The 14508-nt window shown below is 47.7% G+C and overlaps 1 protein-coding gene across 1 annotated transcript in view; it reads left to right on the top strand.

Annotated features, from left to right (window-relative positions):
* Positions 1 to 14508, top strand: part of IPPK (inositol-pentakisphosphate 2-kinase) — a 105219-nt gene that overhangs the window by 6769 nt on the left and 83942 nt on the right. The window contains exons 2-3 of the mRNA XM_004384223.2: positions 7000 to 7047; positions 9821 to 9916. Of these exons, the coding sequence (XP_004384280.1) occupies positions 7000 to 7047; positions 9821 to 9916 (144 nt within the window). The remainder of the gene's footprint in view (positions 1 to 6999; positions 7048 to 9820; positions 9917 to 14508) is intronic.

The following is a 14508-nucleotide window of genomic DNA, read 5'->3' as shown; positions in this document are numbered from 1 at the left end:
GTTTTCAGTTGCCTCATATGCATGTGAAAGCTAGACAATGAATAAGGAAGACCGAAGAAGAGTCGATGCCTTTGAGTTATGTGTTGGCAAAGAATATTGAATATACTGTGGACTGCCGGAAGGATGAACAAATCTGTCTTGGAAGAAGTACAGCCAGAATGCCCATTAGAAGCAAGAATGGTGAGACTTGGTCTCACATACTTTGGACATGTTATCAGGAGGGATCAGTCCCTGGAGAAGGACATCATGCTTGGTAGAATAAAGGGTCAGCAAACAGGAGGAAGACCCTCAATGAGATGAATTGACACAGTGGCTGTAACTGAGCTCAAGCATAACAGTGATTGTGAGGATGGCGCAGAACTGGACAATGTTTCATTCTGTTGTATGTAGGATCACTATGAGTTGAAACCAACTTGACAGCACCTCACAACAACACTGATATTCTGACAGGTTGATACCGCTCATGTGAGTTATTTCTTGGTGATGTCCTCCCTTCTTTTAAAGTCTGAGCTCATCAGAGAGCTTTGCACGCAGCCTCTCTTTATTTCTGGGATTATGTGCAGTTGCATGATTAGTCTTTATTTCCAAACCACATCCCCTTTTAATGTCAGCCTGAGCTTGTGCCTGTCCTTTAGCCTGAACTCTGGCATTTGCCTCCTTGATGTGTGAGAGTGCTTGTCACTCTGGGCCTGGCATTCATTCCTGTCCTTTACTTTTACATCTTCCACGATAACATGGTCACTTTTTCCAGTGCCCCACCACCAACTCCTTCCTCCTTGGCCAGAATTAAGTTAGAATAGCAGCTTTCCCTGTTTATTTCCTCTGTTTTCTGAGAGATGTGACTGCCAGGAAGGGCTCTTCATATTGAATGTTAGCAGTGTGGGGCCAGGGCCCTGGTGGGAGAGTGTTACAAGAAGGGGTAGCCTCATGGAGAAGGTGACATTTGAGTAGTTCTCTCTCTGGCTGCACAGGAGAAGGGTTCTTCCTACTGCTCCTGCCTGTGAACTGCCTTCATGTTTTGAGAAGAAGTGGGGCTGGGCACTTTGTTGGTTCCCTTGAAAGTTGTTTGATCTCAGCTTCCTTGGGGCCTTCTTCTCCTGGGCCTCCTTTAAACTTCCCCTGATGGAAGAGCTGACCCTGATCCACATCTCTTTCAACAGGGAGGCCTGCACCCTGAGATGACCAGTTTCATGTCTCCACCTGCCCCCTTCCCAATCATGAGTGCCCCAGGGGCCCCAGGACAGCACTTTCCTCCTTGTCTTTATTGAACACTCTAGGTAGCCGTAACCCCACTCAACCCCACTCAGAAGATGCTCTCCTTTTGTTAACACTTGGCCGCACTTCCCTCCAGTCTCTTCTAATTATGGTCATTCATCGCTTAACATCCGCAGTGCATTCTGTTAAATAGGACGTTGTGTGATTTGGATATTGTACGAACATGAGACTGGATGCTGCTGCCTATGAGTTGAGCCTACTGTTATATGGTAAACTTTATTTGTAAGTAGGAAAAGTTCATATTAAAATAATGATAGAAAGTACAGTACGGTACATACATAAGCCAGTAACACAGCGTTCAGCTGCTAACCAAAAGGTCAGCAGTTTGAATCCGCCGGCCGCTCGTTGTAAATCCTACGGGGCAGTTCTGCTCTCTCCTGTAGTGTTGCTATGAATCTGAATCAACTCAGTGGCAATGGGGTTGCTTTTTTTTTTTTAGGTTAGGCATTTATTATGACTATCAAGACATATATATTATAGGTTATAGATATACTGTACCATTATACTCCTGGCAGCACAATCACTTTGTATACAAGAGATATGAAATACACTTGTTATGTGTGGGAAGCTGTTGCTTTGGCTACGTCCAGTTATGTCCGCTGCGTCCTGTTTTGCAATCAGGATTTCTGAACTCTGTTATAACCTTATGGGACCATGGACATATATATAGTCAGACGTTGCCCCAGTGGATGTTAGGCGACACATGACTATATGTGCTTTTATTGGATACTTAGGGATACTATGTGTTCATTTTTGTTAGCAAGTTTTTTACTTAACCTTACAGCATAGCTGTGAAGAACATCCTTCAGGCCCATCTTTAAGGCTGCTTAGTATTCATCGGTGGGCTGCCACGGTCTCCCTCTTCCTGTATGGTTGTACATTCACGTTGTTGTACTTTTAAAGCCATTATGAACTGTGCTTTGCTGAGTATCTTGGTACATAAATCTTCATTCATATTTCTGACAACTGTGGCTGGTTCTCAGGCATGAATCAAAGGGCACATCTTTCAGGCTGCCTTGGCACGTGTTGCCAGACTGCTTTCTAGGTGGGGTGCCACTCCACACTCCTACTGGGACTGTGGTACCCTTCCTTTCATGGTGTCCCCAAGCACTGCTTGTATACTGCATAAGTAGTTTTTGCTACTTTTTTAAGTAATGAATTGTATCCCTCAAATTTTGTTACATATTGAGGTTACTTAGTATTTATTTGTATGTTTGCATTTGTATAGATTGTTCCTCTTGTCCTTCTGTTCATTAGCTTTTCCAGCTTGTTAAAATCATTAAATCTTCATATCATTTTCCAAGGTATGAGTGAGCATTCCATGCTTTTTGTTGTAAGGACATGAAAGATGGCGTAGGCCTTGGTTATATGTCCTGTTCTTGATAAGAAATGCAGACTTTTGCTCCAGCCCGTGGACTGTGTACAGAAACATTCATTCAACCCCTCCCTTCTTAGTCTGACCCTTTCTCTTCACTTTATTAGTATTTTATCCTAGAAAATGGTAAAATTTAAGCATCTGGTTTCATATATTCAGTTTAAAAGGGAAAAGAATCATTTCCTTCAAAACTGGTTAAAAACATTAGCTCACATGAGTCCTGGAGCTTTCCAAGTTAAGGATCAGTGCCTGACTGGCCCCTTTGCATGAACTCTGTCCTTTGTGGGAATCCTTGCACTCTTGGGGGTGCTGACTGATGGGCTGTCTTTAATGAGGGCTGATACGGTGTTGCTCTTTTCCCTGCGAGACAACCCCTCTTCACATGAGGCACTGGTTGTTCTCTGCCACCATATGCCACCTGAGTCCTGTTGCACACCTCTGGCTGCAGGGGACTCATGAGGGGGTCATCAGTGACCAGACAAAACAGGTGCCCGTACTGTGTGCTGTTCTTGTTGCTGCGGGGTAAGTATTAACCAGGCACTTTGGCTTGATTGAGATTGGTCTTTCAGGCTGATACTGCAATTCCCATGTGGGAGAAGTTGGGTCAGTTTTTCTGGTGACAGCTTTTGAATAATAAAGGAAGTCAGTGAAGAAGCATGATTTTCTTTGAAATGGACGTATCAGAAATTTAGAACTTCTTGACTGGTCTTGGTTTTGGTTTCCTGGTGGGGAGGAAAACGATTTGCTTAGGAAAGAAGAAGAGGGTTGAAGGAGAGAAGGAAAGGGGTTTAGGGAGGCAATGTCTGAGCAGTGCTGGATGGATGGAGAGCAGTAGGTCTGTGTATCCTCTGCTATAGCAGCTCTCCAGCAGAGCTCCCCCCTCCCAGCTGACATCTTGGCAGTGGGCAAGGGAGCTGGCACTTTGAAGGCAGAGGACAGCTGCCCCCACGCAACACGAACTTTGGGGCAAGGCTTCTCTGCATCCCATGAGCAGGATGTGGATGCTTTCAGAAACCTGGTCCACCGCTCCTGGAGCTTCATGGTCCTCACTCTGTAAAGCAGGACCAGAATTGCCTGCCTGGCAGGGTGTGATGTGTGGAGATGCTGTATTTCAAAACATAGCCCAGAGCCTGACACACTGCGGGTACCCAGTACACACTAGCTGTTGTAATATAATACCAATAAAACCCAAACCCATTGCTGTCGAGTCGATTCTGACTCATAGCAACCCTATAGGACAGAGTAGAACTGCCCCACAGGATTTCCAAGGAGTGCCTGGTGGATTCGAACTGCCGACCTTTTGGTTAGCAGCCGAACCCTTAACCACTGTGCCACGAGGGTTTCCATTGTAATAGTAGCAATTATTAGTATTAATAGTGATCAGTGCTGGTGGGAATAGTGATGTTATGATTTATTATTGGTGAGTGAGTGAGCAAGAGAGAGGTTGTAATCCCTGAAGGCACAAGACTCTGACGTCTTTTTCTGTTGAGACCAGCTAGGGTTTTTCTTTGTATAGTTCCGTATACAATTTGATTTTCCTTTATTTTGTTCTTCATAGGTCAGATAAGGGCTTTCTGAATTAACTTATGCTTGAAGTTAATAGTGTGTATGTGTGTAACAGTAAAAAAAAAACAAAAACAAAAACAAAAAAAAAAAAAAACCAAACCTGTTGCTGTCGAGTCGATTCCAACTCATAGCGACCCTACAGGACAGAGTAGAACTGCCCCACAGAGTTTCCCAGGAGCGCCTGGTGGATTCGAACTGCCGAACTTTTGGTTAGCAGCCATAGCACTTAACCACTAGGCAACCAGGGTTTCCAGTAGTACAAAGGAAACCTGTGATTTCCAATGGTAAGTAAAAGCTGTTCTTGCTTTTAATAGGCACAGAGTGGCACAGAGCTTTGGAAATCTGAGTCTATATTTAATGGGTGAATGATGTCAGGTAAGAGGATTCCTGTATTCCTGTAGTTTGTGTTTTTGTCCATGGGCCCATTGAACTCCTTTCTCTGATGCTAATGTGGGGAATTCCCTGCAATTAAAATGCCCCTGTGTCTTGTCCTGGCATTGCCCTTCTCAGGAATCCCGAGCTTCAAATGTCTAGCACCTGGGAGAAGGAGAAGGTTCATGGGCAACTTCTTAATTAGTTACCTGCTAAGTTAAGAGAGCTGTTGCTTTCCTCTGGATACTGCAGAACTCCACATGTGATTCCTGATAGGTGACTGAGCTCACTGGGTGAGGGAATGGTGGCCGCAGCAGGCCCATGGCAGGGTAAGCTCACTTTTAGGAACTCAGCCTGAGTTTCTGGAAAGTTGTCTAGAATTAGGATTTCTGCATATTGATGCCTATTTTTCCTTGAGTTTTGATGGAATTATAGTTTCATTAAAATGATCCTTAGTGAATTGATTCCCACAATCATTTTTCAGTGTCTGCCTTGGACTTTGGAAGGGACAGTAGCAGCATGCATGCCATTGATGTTGGCTTCCCTGAGTCTAGGCTGGGGATTCAAGGATGTTATAGCTCTCGGCAGATGAGCTGTGAACCAGGCGTGTATAGCTCCACCTGGGAACTAGAACTCAGTAAAAGGAGGCTGGGGGTCCTGGGCAAGGCATTTACCTCCCTGAACCAGGCTGACTGGGTCTCATGGGTAGCATGCAGTGTCTCTGAGTGGGGCCTGGGCCCAGGTGCCAAGGAGGCAAGGGGGTCCCCATACGGGCCTGTGTGGGGCTGGAAGTGGGGAGATGGAGCCAGGCTGCCAGGGCTGGGGGGTTTCACCTTAGCCAAAGGGGATTTGGTCTTCACAAGGGCCTTTGTTGCTTCTTAGGCATTTTTTTGACTTAGAAAACTGTGCTTTCTAAGCCACCTCCAATCCTGATCTGCCCTCCTGCTCCTTTGCCCAGGTGTTGGCCCTGTGGCCGTTGGCTGAGCATGCAGCCTGTCCCTCCGAGCTGTGCTGCGTGTGCGGGAGAGTGGGTGCCCTTTCTAGGGCACAGGTATTCCCACGATCCATTCTGCAGGGGCCCTCCCAGCCCCCCAGTTTTCTTGGCCCTGTGCCTCCTTACACCTGTTGGCTGCTTCTCTCCCGGGCACACCCGCTTTCCCTGCCTCGTTCCTTTTGCCTGGACACCCGCCTTCCCTGCCTCGTTCCTTCTCCCTGGAACTCCCGCCATCTCCAGCTGTTAATGGCTTCAGTCACTTGACTCCAGTGTCCCAAGCCACGTCATCAGAGTTCATCTTCCTTCTTCCTGTGGGTTCACAGGATCTCTGGGTTACTTCCTCAGGAGAATGGCTGTCGCACGGACTGTGCCTGTTTAAACAATTGCTTTTTTACATTCTTCTTATAGTGCACATTACGTGAACATTGTGAAAAAAAGTTGGAAAATTTAAACAAGCAGAAATTTAAAAGAGAAATCCCAATTCTTGTTACCTGGAAACACTGTTAAAATTGTGTTGAATGTCCTTCCAGACTTTTTTCAGTACAAACAGATCATATACATACTTTATTTTTAAATTTTTACTCTAAAAACTTTTAAAATTGAAGATAACATACCTACAGAAAAATGCTTAGATCATAAGTGTATAGCTTGTTTAATTATCACAAAGTATATCCCCTTATCCAGATCAAGAAACAGAACATCACCAGCCCTGGCAAAGCCTTTCTCGGGCCCTCTCAGTCCCCATCCCCTCCCGCCTGAGAGGTCACCACCAGATTAGTAGAATGTGTGTGTGTGTGTGTGTGTGTGTGTGTGTGCATGCATACATACGTATACATATATGTGCACACGTACATAACTATGTAGTTTTTTTTACAAAAATGGATTAACGCTATAAACCCTATCCTGTAACCTTTCTTCAGCTGGCAGCATATGATGATTGTTCATCTATAACAGTAATAAAGATCTTCTTTCTTTTAAATGACTGCACAAGGTCATTTAAAAGAACATAAGGAAGATCTGTAGGGAACACAGCATATTTAGCCCTTCCTACTCTTGTTATACATTAGGTGTCTCTCTTGAGTTTGGAATTAGAAGCAGCGCTTTATATGCAGTAGCTCACCCTTCATTATTTCCTGGCAGTGGACCAGTGGGTCGTGTCCTTTCTCCTGGCTCTTGCCAGCATGTGACCAATGGCTGTACCTTTCCTCGGCTGCCGGCTGGGTGGCCGGCAGCTGTTCTGTGAAATCAGAGCTGTCCTGGGGCTTCCCAGCTTCCTCGCTATGGGCACCCACATGGTCTTCACCCATGGAGTCCTGGGCCCTGGCTTGCCGGGCTGCCACCTCTTCTCTAGAGCCACCGTCAGTTGCCCCAGGCTCTGGGCAGAGTACTAATCAGACTTTGTTTTATTTTCCAATAGCGTTGTGTGGTACTGCGTTTTCTGAAGTTTCATCCAAATAGGAATAAGGTAAGATCGGGGATGTTGCCACCCAGTCATTAAAGAATTATTTAAGAAAAACTTTGTTTTTTTTCTGATGCGTAAGTATTAATGCTAGTTATAAAAACTTGAATACGACAGAGATGATGTGTCCACCATTTCTTATTTCAAATGCCCACTCCAGAGCTTTGACCCTTTGGCTTGGAGAGTGGCTTGGCCACCAGTGAGGTCTTTGCAGCGCTGAGCTGGAAGGGCCGTCCTCCGCAAGTATGCAGGGCTTTGTCAGAGCCCGGGCTAGTGGTCTGACTCCCAAGGTTGTTGGGCCTCAGTGTGGCGTAGTGATGTCCCCTGCTGCCTCAGTTTCCCCATCTATGGAATTGTGTCTATGAAAATAAAGCCCATAAAGCTGTGGTGGACAATCTGTGCTACAGATCAATCAAATGGATTATCAGGTTTCTTGTTGGCTGAGTAATCCAAGCAGAATGCCATGGACCATCTGCAGAAAGCTGCTGCTGTTGTTTAGCAAGCTGGCTTCAACTCACATTCTCTGCCACGGTGTTGCAGTGGTCTGTCTCCCCTCTGCCCTGTAAGGTGGCATGGATGGAGATGTCATCCCACCCAGCATGTCGCTGTTGTGTTTGTATCTGTGTCTCAGTTGTAACAGTGATACATACCTTGTATTGAACATGTTGCTATGCCCAGGGCACGGAGCTGAGTCCTTTATATGCTTGCTCTGTGAGGGAGGTCAGGATTTCCTTATTGTACAGTTGAACAAAAGGGAGGTCCAGAGAGGCCAGGAAACTTGCCCTGGCTTGTTCTTCATTAATGGCCAAGCTGGGATTTGAGCCCTGGTGGCGTTGACTCCAAAGCCCATTTTCTTATCTCAGAAACCAGAGCAAAAGCAGGAGACACCACCTGTGAACAGTGCATTGCAACACTGTGGGGGTGGCAGGGTGCTTCTTGCTTGAGAGGTGATAGTTACCTGGTAGAGTGCAAACTGGGCTTATGATCAGTGGTGTAGAGAAGTTGAGTAGTTTGACTTACTGCTGAGACGGCTACTCTGAGATGTGTGAAGGATTGGAGGCTGGAGAGGGAGTGGGGATGTTAGGGTGGGACATTTGGTTTGTGAAGATGGCAGCTGACCCCTTGGAAGTGACAGGTGCAACCCAGGGATTTGTGTCATAGAAAGAGAAGCAGGGGACTCTGGGAGAGAGCAGGGGGTTCTGTGTAGTAGGGGCTGCAGTGGAGGAACTGGGCACAGTGGTTAGTCCAGAGGAAGACACCGCATGGAATAGACACTTCTGTCTAGTAGAACGATGGGGGAGTGGCGGGAGGAGTTGGCGGTTGCTGTGGCAGATGGTGTGAATCCGCAGCGTCTGCGGCGTCTGCGCTCACGTTAGGGTCAGGTGCAGCTTCCTGGCTGAGAGCCCGAGCTCGCTGAGGTGCTTTCTCTGCCTCAGCCCTGAAGTAAAATGTGCCGAGAGATGTTCTGTTTCTGTGGAAATGCATCAGTGTGAAAACTAGAAGTGTTTGGTGGCCACCTCCAGCCACTCTCTTCCCTTGCGTTCCCCAACTCAGTGACAGCAATTCCTAATCCAACCAAAACCAACCTTGGCTCAGCTGAAGGTCCAACATTCTGTGGGCGCTCCCACCCCCTTGTTTTTTCTATTTAAATTTATTACAGGCAGTGTCTTCCAAGGAAGTCATTTGCTTTTATTTGTTATTTCACAGCACATTGTGACACCAGCTGCATTATCAGTGGGAAATCATGTGTGGTAATTGTTTTGTGGACAAGAAGGGGTTATTCCAGCAACACCCATTTTTATCAGAAGCTCCACTACCACAGCTGTCCAGAGCCATGGGGCATGCTCTAGGGCATTCTGTTGTGCTTAGCTGTGATATGATGACGTTGACACGCCACAGACATAGGTGGTGCTTCTGGATGCATAGGCCCGGTTATGTGTGCAGAGGCAGTGCTGGGAGTAGGGGTGGGGAGCTTTCCAGGGCCAGCTCAGCTTTGGGGCTTTACTGCATGCGGGCCATGTGTCAGGTTTCCAGACCAGCCCATGTACCCGTCCAGCCTCCACCAGGCCACCTGTTGTAAAACCTTTCTCTTCTTGGGAGAACTATAGTGGTCCTTTGGACTGCTTATCCTTGGGGCACCTTTGGGAGAGGTTGAGTGACACCAAGGTGATTTCCTGTCTCACCCAAATCTCACCAGCTTATTGACCCTTTAAGAACCTCTGGCTGGGGAGAAAATAATTTATTCTAGATTTAATGGCTAGAAAGTAACACCAGAGTATCTGGTAACTTTTGGAGGGGAGAGGTTTTCAGAGTCAGCTTCCTTGGAGGTACCTGCAGGGCTGCTGTCGGCTGCTCACTGTTTTCCTGGGGGTTGGTGAGGGAGGACACAGACAGGTTACTTATAAGGGAGGGCAGGGCTCACACCAGTTTCTCCACTGCACACCTGGCCAGGCAGGAGCAGAATTGGGTCTCAAGCTGGGGTGTTTTCGGAGTCATGTGGGGACCTGGTTCAGAGCACAGATGTGGGGCAGTGGGGAGGGGGCTCGGTTTCAGAAGGGTAGGCTGGGGCTCAAGCACAGGTGTTTTGCATAAGCCTGTAGTGAATCTCCCCTCCCCAGATTCTGAGGACTGCTGCCATCTTGGTCTGTAGCCTGCTGCCGCATGTGTCCGCAGCCTTGCTAAGAGGTAGTTCATTGTTGTTTTCTCAAATGTTAGCTCACTATGGGAGCTCTTCCCAGAGGTCTGGTCACTGAGGGGTTCCTGTGCTTGTCTTTTACAGGCCTCAGAAGAAATATTTCAGCACCTACAGAACATAGTAGACTTTAGCAAAAATGTCATGAAGGAGTTCTTTGGGGAGAACTATGTTCACTCTGGGGTAAGTGATTTTTATTTATGCAGTCTAAATTCAGGGCCAAATTCTATGTCTGTGATGCCAACATCTGAATTACATTTTGGAACTTTTGGGCTTAATAGTAATCGTTTGCATTAGTTACAGAATTTCCAAGTGCTTTGCCCATTCTATACAGTGAGATAGGCAGAGCAGACCTTATCATTCCAACTTTATAGGGGTGACACGTGAGGTTCAGAGAAGCTTTGTGAGCCTCAGCAGCATGCTAGTCCCGTGGCCCCTCCAGTAACAGTCTAGATGGCGTGGCATCAGCAGCAGCACTGAGCTCCCGCCCCTGCCTCTTGTGGACACCTTCAGAGCAACTTGGGGAGAAAAGTGTGGGCTTCACACTGTATGGGAGGTGGGACAGGTGCACCAGCGGCCTGCGTGGGACTCGCCGCCTCCCCTCAGCCTTGGGCCTTCTCCCTGGTTTGCAGTGTGATAGGAGCGCTCCTTCAGCTGAGAGGAGCGCCTGTTATAGGCGAGGGTTGCTGTTAGGACACACGGGGAAAGGAGGCAGCTTAGGAAGCCACAGTGGCTCCCTTCAAAGGAGGTGGTGTTGGTCTTTGTCCTGGGGATGGCTTTGGTCCCCGCTGCTTCTCTGCCTCTGCCAGCCTGGCTGCTGATCTTAGATCACCCTCAGCAGACTGATTCATGGGTTGTCATTTTGAACAGGGGTACATTGCCTCTCCTGGGTAAATGCTGTACCTCAGGATGAACCTGAGAAAAACAATACTAAGAAGCTGGAGTAAAAGTGTTTTTGAAACTTAAGGATTACCAGGAAGCATAGTATTTAAACAGTCCTGGCAGCAAAATATCCTCCAAGGAAGGTCTTTGTAAGCTTGAGATGGGCTGTCAGAGGGCATTGACCCATCTAGAGGTGCACCGTATGCAGCCTGAGCAGGATGAGGGCCGTGCGAGGCCCAGAACTGATGGCGAGGCTGGGTGTACTTGCGATCTGCAGTGCGAGGCAAGGGGCTACAAGCTTAGCAGCTTAAATGACGGTACACACTACCTCACGCAGTTCCGGGTGTTGAGAACTTCGGAATGCCTTAGTTGGGGGTCTCGGGCTTAGGGTCAATTGTGAGGGTGCTGTCTAGATGTCACTTGTGGCTGCAGCCATCCAAAGGCTCAGCTAGGACTGAAGGCTCTGCTTCCCAGGTGGCTGGCTTGCGTATGTAGCTGGCAAGGCCATTGGTGGAGGCCTTGGTTTCCCCGTGTCTTCACAGTATGGCAGGTGAGCCGGGTGAGAGCCTGGCAGGAGCCACAGTGTCTTGGATGCCCCTTTCCTGGAAGTTGTGACTGTCATTTCCACAGCCTCTTATTGGCTATGCAGTCAGCCCTGTGCAGCGGGGGAGGGGGCTGCACAGGGGTGTGAGGCTGAGAGGCAAGGACCACTAGGGCCATCATGGAGGCTAGCTTCCACACCCAGTGGGATTCTCAGCAACCCAATTTATATTGAAATGCTGGAGTTTAGGAAAGAAAGAAGACTGAAGTTCCGTGACTGTGAGAGCCCCTATGAGGTGCTGTCCCTCTCCCATTGCTTGGCCTCAATTCTTTGGGTACAGGGCGGCCTCATCTGCCTGATCTGGGCTATGTGGGTGGCAGAGCAGCCCTGCCGAGGACTTCTTGTCCTGGATAAGTTACCAGGGTCAGCCAGCCATCCTGCAGCTCCCCATCGCCACCTTCTTCTCCTCCTCCTACCCCCACAGAGGCTCAGGAGACGCACTCCCTTCAGTCAGCCCTGTCCAAGGCACCCTGGTGAGGCTGGAAGATGCTTGGAGGGCTCATGACCTCCTGAGTTCCTCCACAGGACTCACCCCTGGACAGTGTCTCCGCTGTGAGGGTAGATGTGCTCGATGGGCAGTTTTCCTCCTTAACAGAGACTCTCCTCAGAGGCATCATCCGCTGGCATGTGCCGGCCCAGACCAGCTGTTGCTTACGTTGGCCACGTGTGAGCATTTCTCTAACTTGTAACGGTCAAGAGCTTCCTAGACCCTTTCCCTGGAGTGGAAGAAGGGGTCAGCTGACACTTGGTGGGAGGAGGTGTTTGGTAAACGGGGTAGATGTGGTGACTGACTGCTCTGAGGGAAAAGGAGGTGATGTCAGGAGTGTCACCAGCAAGGGCTCAGCAGTGACTTCTTTGACTCCAGACTGGTTCTATTTGTCCTCAGAGCAGAGAGGATCAAAATAAATGAAGACACATTAAACTGTCTTGAGCGTGTATGAGGGAAGCCTGCACAAGCAATTCCGGGGATACCAGGCTTTATTGGCCTGTCTCTGGGTTAAAGACACCTGCCAAAGCGAAACAGCCTGCTTTCTTCTAGAGGGACGTTTTGTTCTGAGAGGATTCTGTCTGGGCTTCTGGCATGATTGAAACTCAGGGTACAGAGTTTATTTCCAGATAAACTATGCTGCTCACACCTTAGAGTCCCTCAGAGTCAACTTCCTGACAGATGTTATTGGAGTGTATCAGTTGGACAACAAAAGACCACTTTCCAGGCAAAAACAAACCGTAAACAATGCTCTTTTCCTTGACCACTGCAGGCCTGTTTTCCCAAAGGGAAGGAAGAACCTGACCTGAGCTAGACAGGGCAAAACAGAGCCTCACAAAAGCACTTCTGTCCTCTGTCTTCTGGGACTGTCTGTCCTGGGTCAAGACAAAACCAGCCCCTATGATGAGAATTCTAGGCAAAGGCTGACTGGCCTAGGCATGTCTCCACCAGGAGACACATGGGCCTGTGAGCTGGAGAGCTTGGTTAATGGGAAGACAGGAGGCATTGTGCCTTATTTCTCCTGTTGTTGCTTCTTAAGTCCCGGAGAAAGGCGACCATTGATATAATTTTAGAAGTTGAGCCTCACTTTGGTGACCTCATGGTCCTGTGTTTAAACCCAGGAGTTAGGCCTTGCCTCTGCACTGGAACGTCCATGATCTTGGTGCTGCTGGGGATGGCAGCGGTGTGAGGAAGGGTGCTTATTCCCCGAGAGGCTTTTACAAGAACTGCCGACCTGCCTGGTGCCTGCCCAGACCCTCCAGGGTGCTTTCAGGGCCTTCCTTATATCCATCCTTCCTGGATGGGATGGCGATCACCAGAGAAGTGAGTGCAACCATGTCTCCACTGAAAGCTACATTTTCATAAGGGAAATGCTGTAGTTTTACCTTTTATTCAACTCAAGCTGGGTCTTTAACTATGGTTCTTTTTAAGTGAATGCTTGCTGTGTGCTCGGTGCTGTTGGCCTCTGTCAGCGGGATGATGGGACTCACACTGGTTTCTGAGTCGGAATAAGAGCTGGGAAGTAAAGGCAGTCAAACGTTAGAAAGGTCGTGTACTGTAAACACTTTATTTTTTTAAATTTCTTTTTATTGTTGTAGTTTAAATGAAGTTTACATTTCACATTAGTCTCCCATACGTTTATACATACATACATTGTTATGTGATCCTAATTGCTCTCCCCATACTGTGACAGCACACTCCTCCTGTCCACTCCTGATTCCCCATGTCCATTCAGCCAGCTCCTAACCCACTCTGCCTTCCCATCTCACCTCTGGACAGAAGCTGCCCGTTTAGTCTCTTGTATCTACTTGAGCTAACCGACACACTCCTCATGACTATCACTTTATGTCCCACAGTCCAGTCCAATCCCTGTTTGAAGAGTTGGCCTCAGAAATTGTTTTAGTTCTGGGCTGATAGAGAATCCAGGGGCCAAGCTTTCCGGGGTTCCTCCAGTCTCAGTCAGACCATTAAGTCTGGTCTTTTTACTAGAATTTGAGTTCTGCACCCCACCTTTCTCCTGCTCCATCCGGGACTCTCTGTTGTGTTCCCTGTCAGGGTGGTCGTTGGTGGTAGCTGGGTACCATCTAGTTCTTCTAGTCTCAGGCTGGTAAAGTCTCTGGTTTACGTGGCCCTTTCTGTCTCTTGGGCTAACACTTTCCTTGTGTCTTTGGTGTTCTTCACTCTCCTTTACTCCAGGTGGTTGGGACCAATTGATTCATCTTAGATGGCTGCTTGCAAGCTTTTAAGACCCCAGAAGCCACTCACCAAAGTAGGATGCAGAACGTTTTCTTAATAAGCTTTGTTATGCCAGTTGACCTAGATGTCGCCTGAAACCATGGTCCCCAGACCCCTACCCTTGCTACTCTGTCTCTCAAAGTGTTTGATTGTATTCGGGAAACTTCTTAGCTTTAGTTTAGTCGAGTTGTGCTGACTTACCCTGTAGTGTGTGCTGTCCTTCTGTTCACCTAAGGTAATTCTTATCTACTATCTAGTTAGTAAATAACCCTTACCCTCCCTCCCCACCCTTGTAACCATGAAAGAATGTTTTCTTCTGTGTTTAAACCTTTTCTTGAGTTCTTATAATAGTGGTTGTATACAATATCTGTCCTTCTGTGACTGACTAAATTCACTCAGCATAATGACCTCCAGCTTTTTCCATGTTATAAGAAGTTTCACGGCTTCATCGTTGTTCTTTATCACTGGGTAGTATTCCATTTTGTGAATATACCATCATTTGTTTATCCATTCGTCTGTTGATGGGCATCTAGGTTGTTTCCATCTTTTTGCTATTGTGAACAGTGCTGC

The sequence above is a fragment of the Trichechus manatus genome, unplaced genomic scaffold, assembly GCF_000243295.1.
Source record: "Trichechus manatus latirostris isolate Lorelei unplaced genomic scaffold, TriManLat1.0 scaffold00120, whole genome shotgun sequence".
In the NCBI taxonomy this organism is placed as follows: Eukaryota; Metazoa; Chordata; class Mammalia; order Sirenia; family Trichechidae; genus Trichechus; species Trichechus manatus.
The sequence above is the reverse complement of the archived record's forward strand: the minus strand, read 5'-3'. Positions and strand labels throughout refer to the sequence as shown.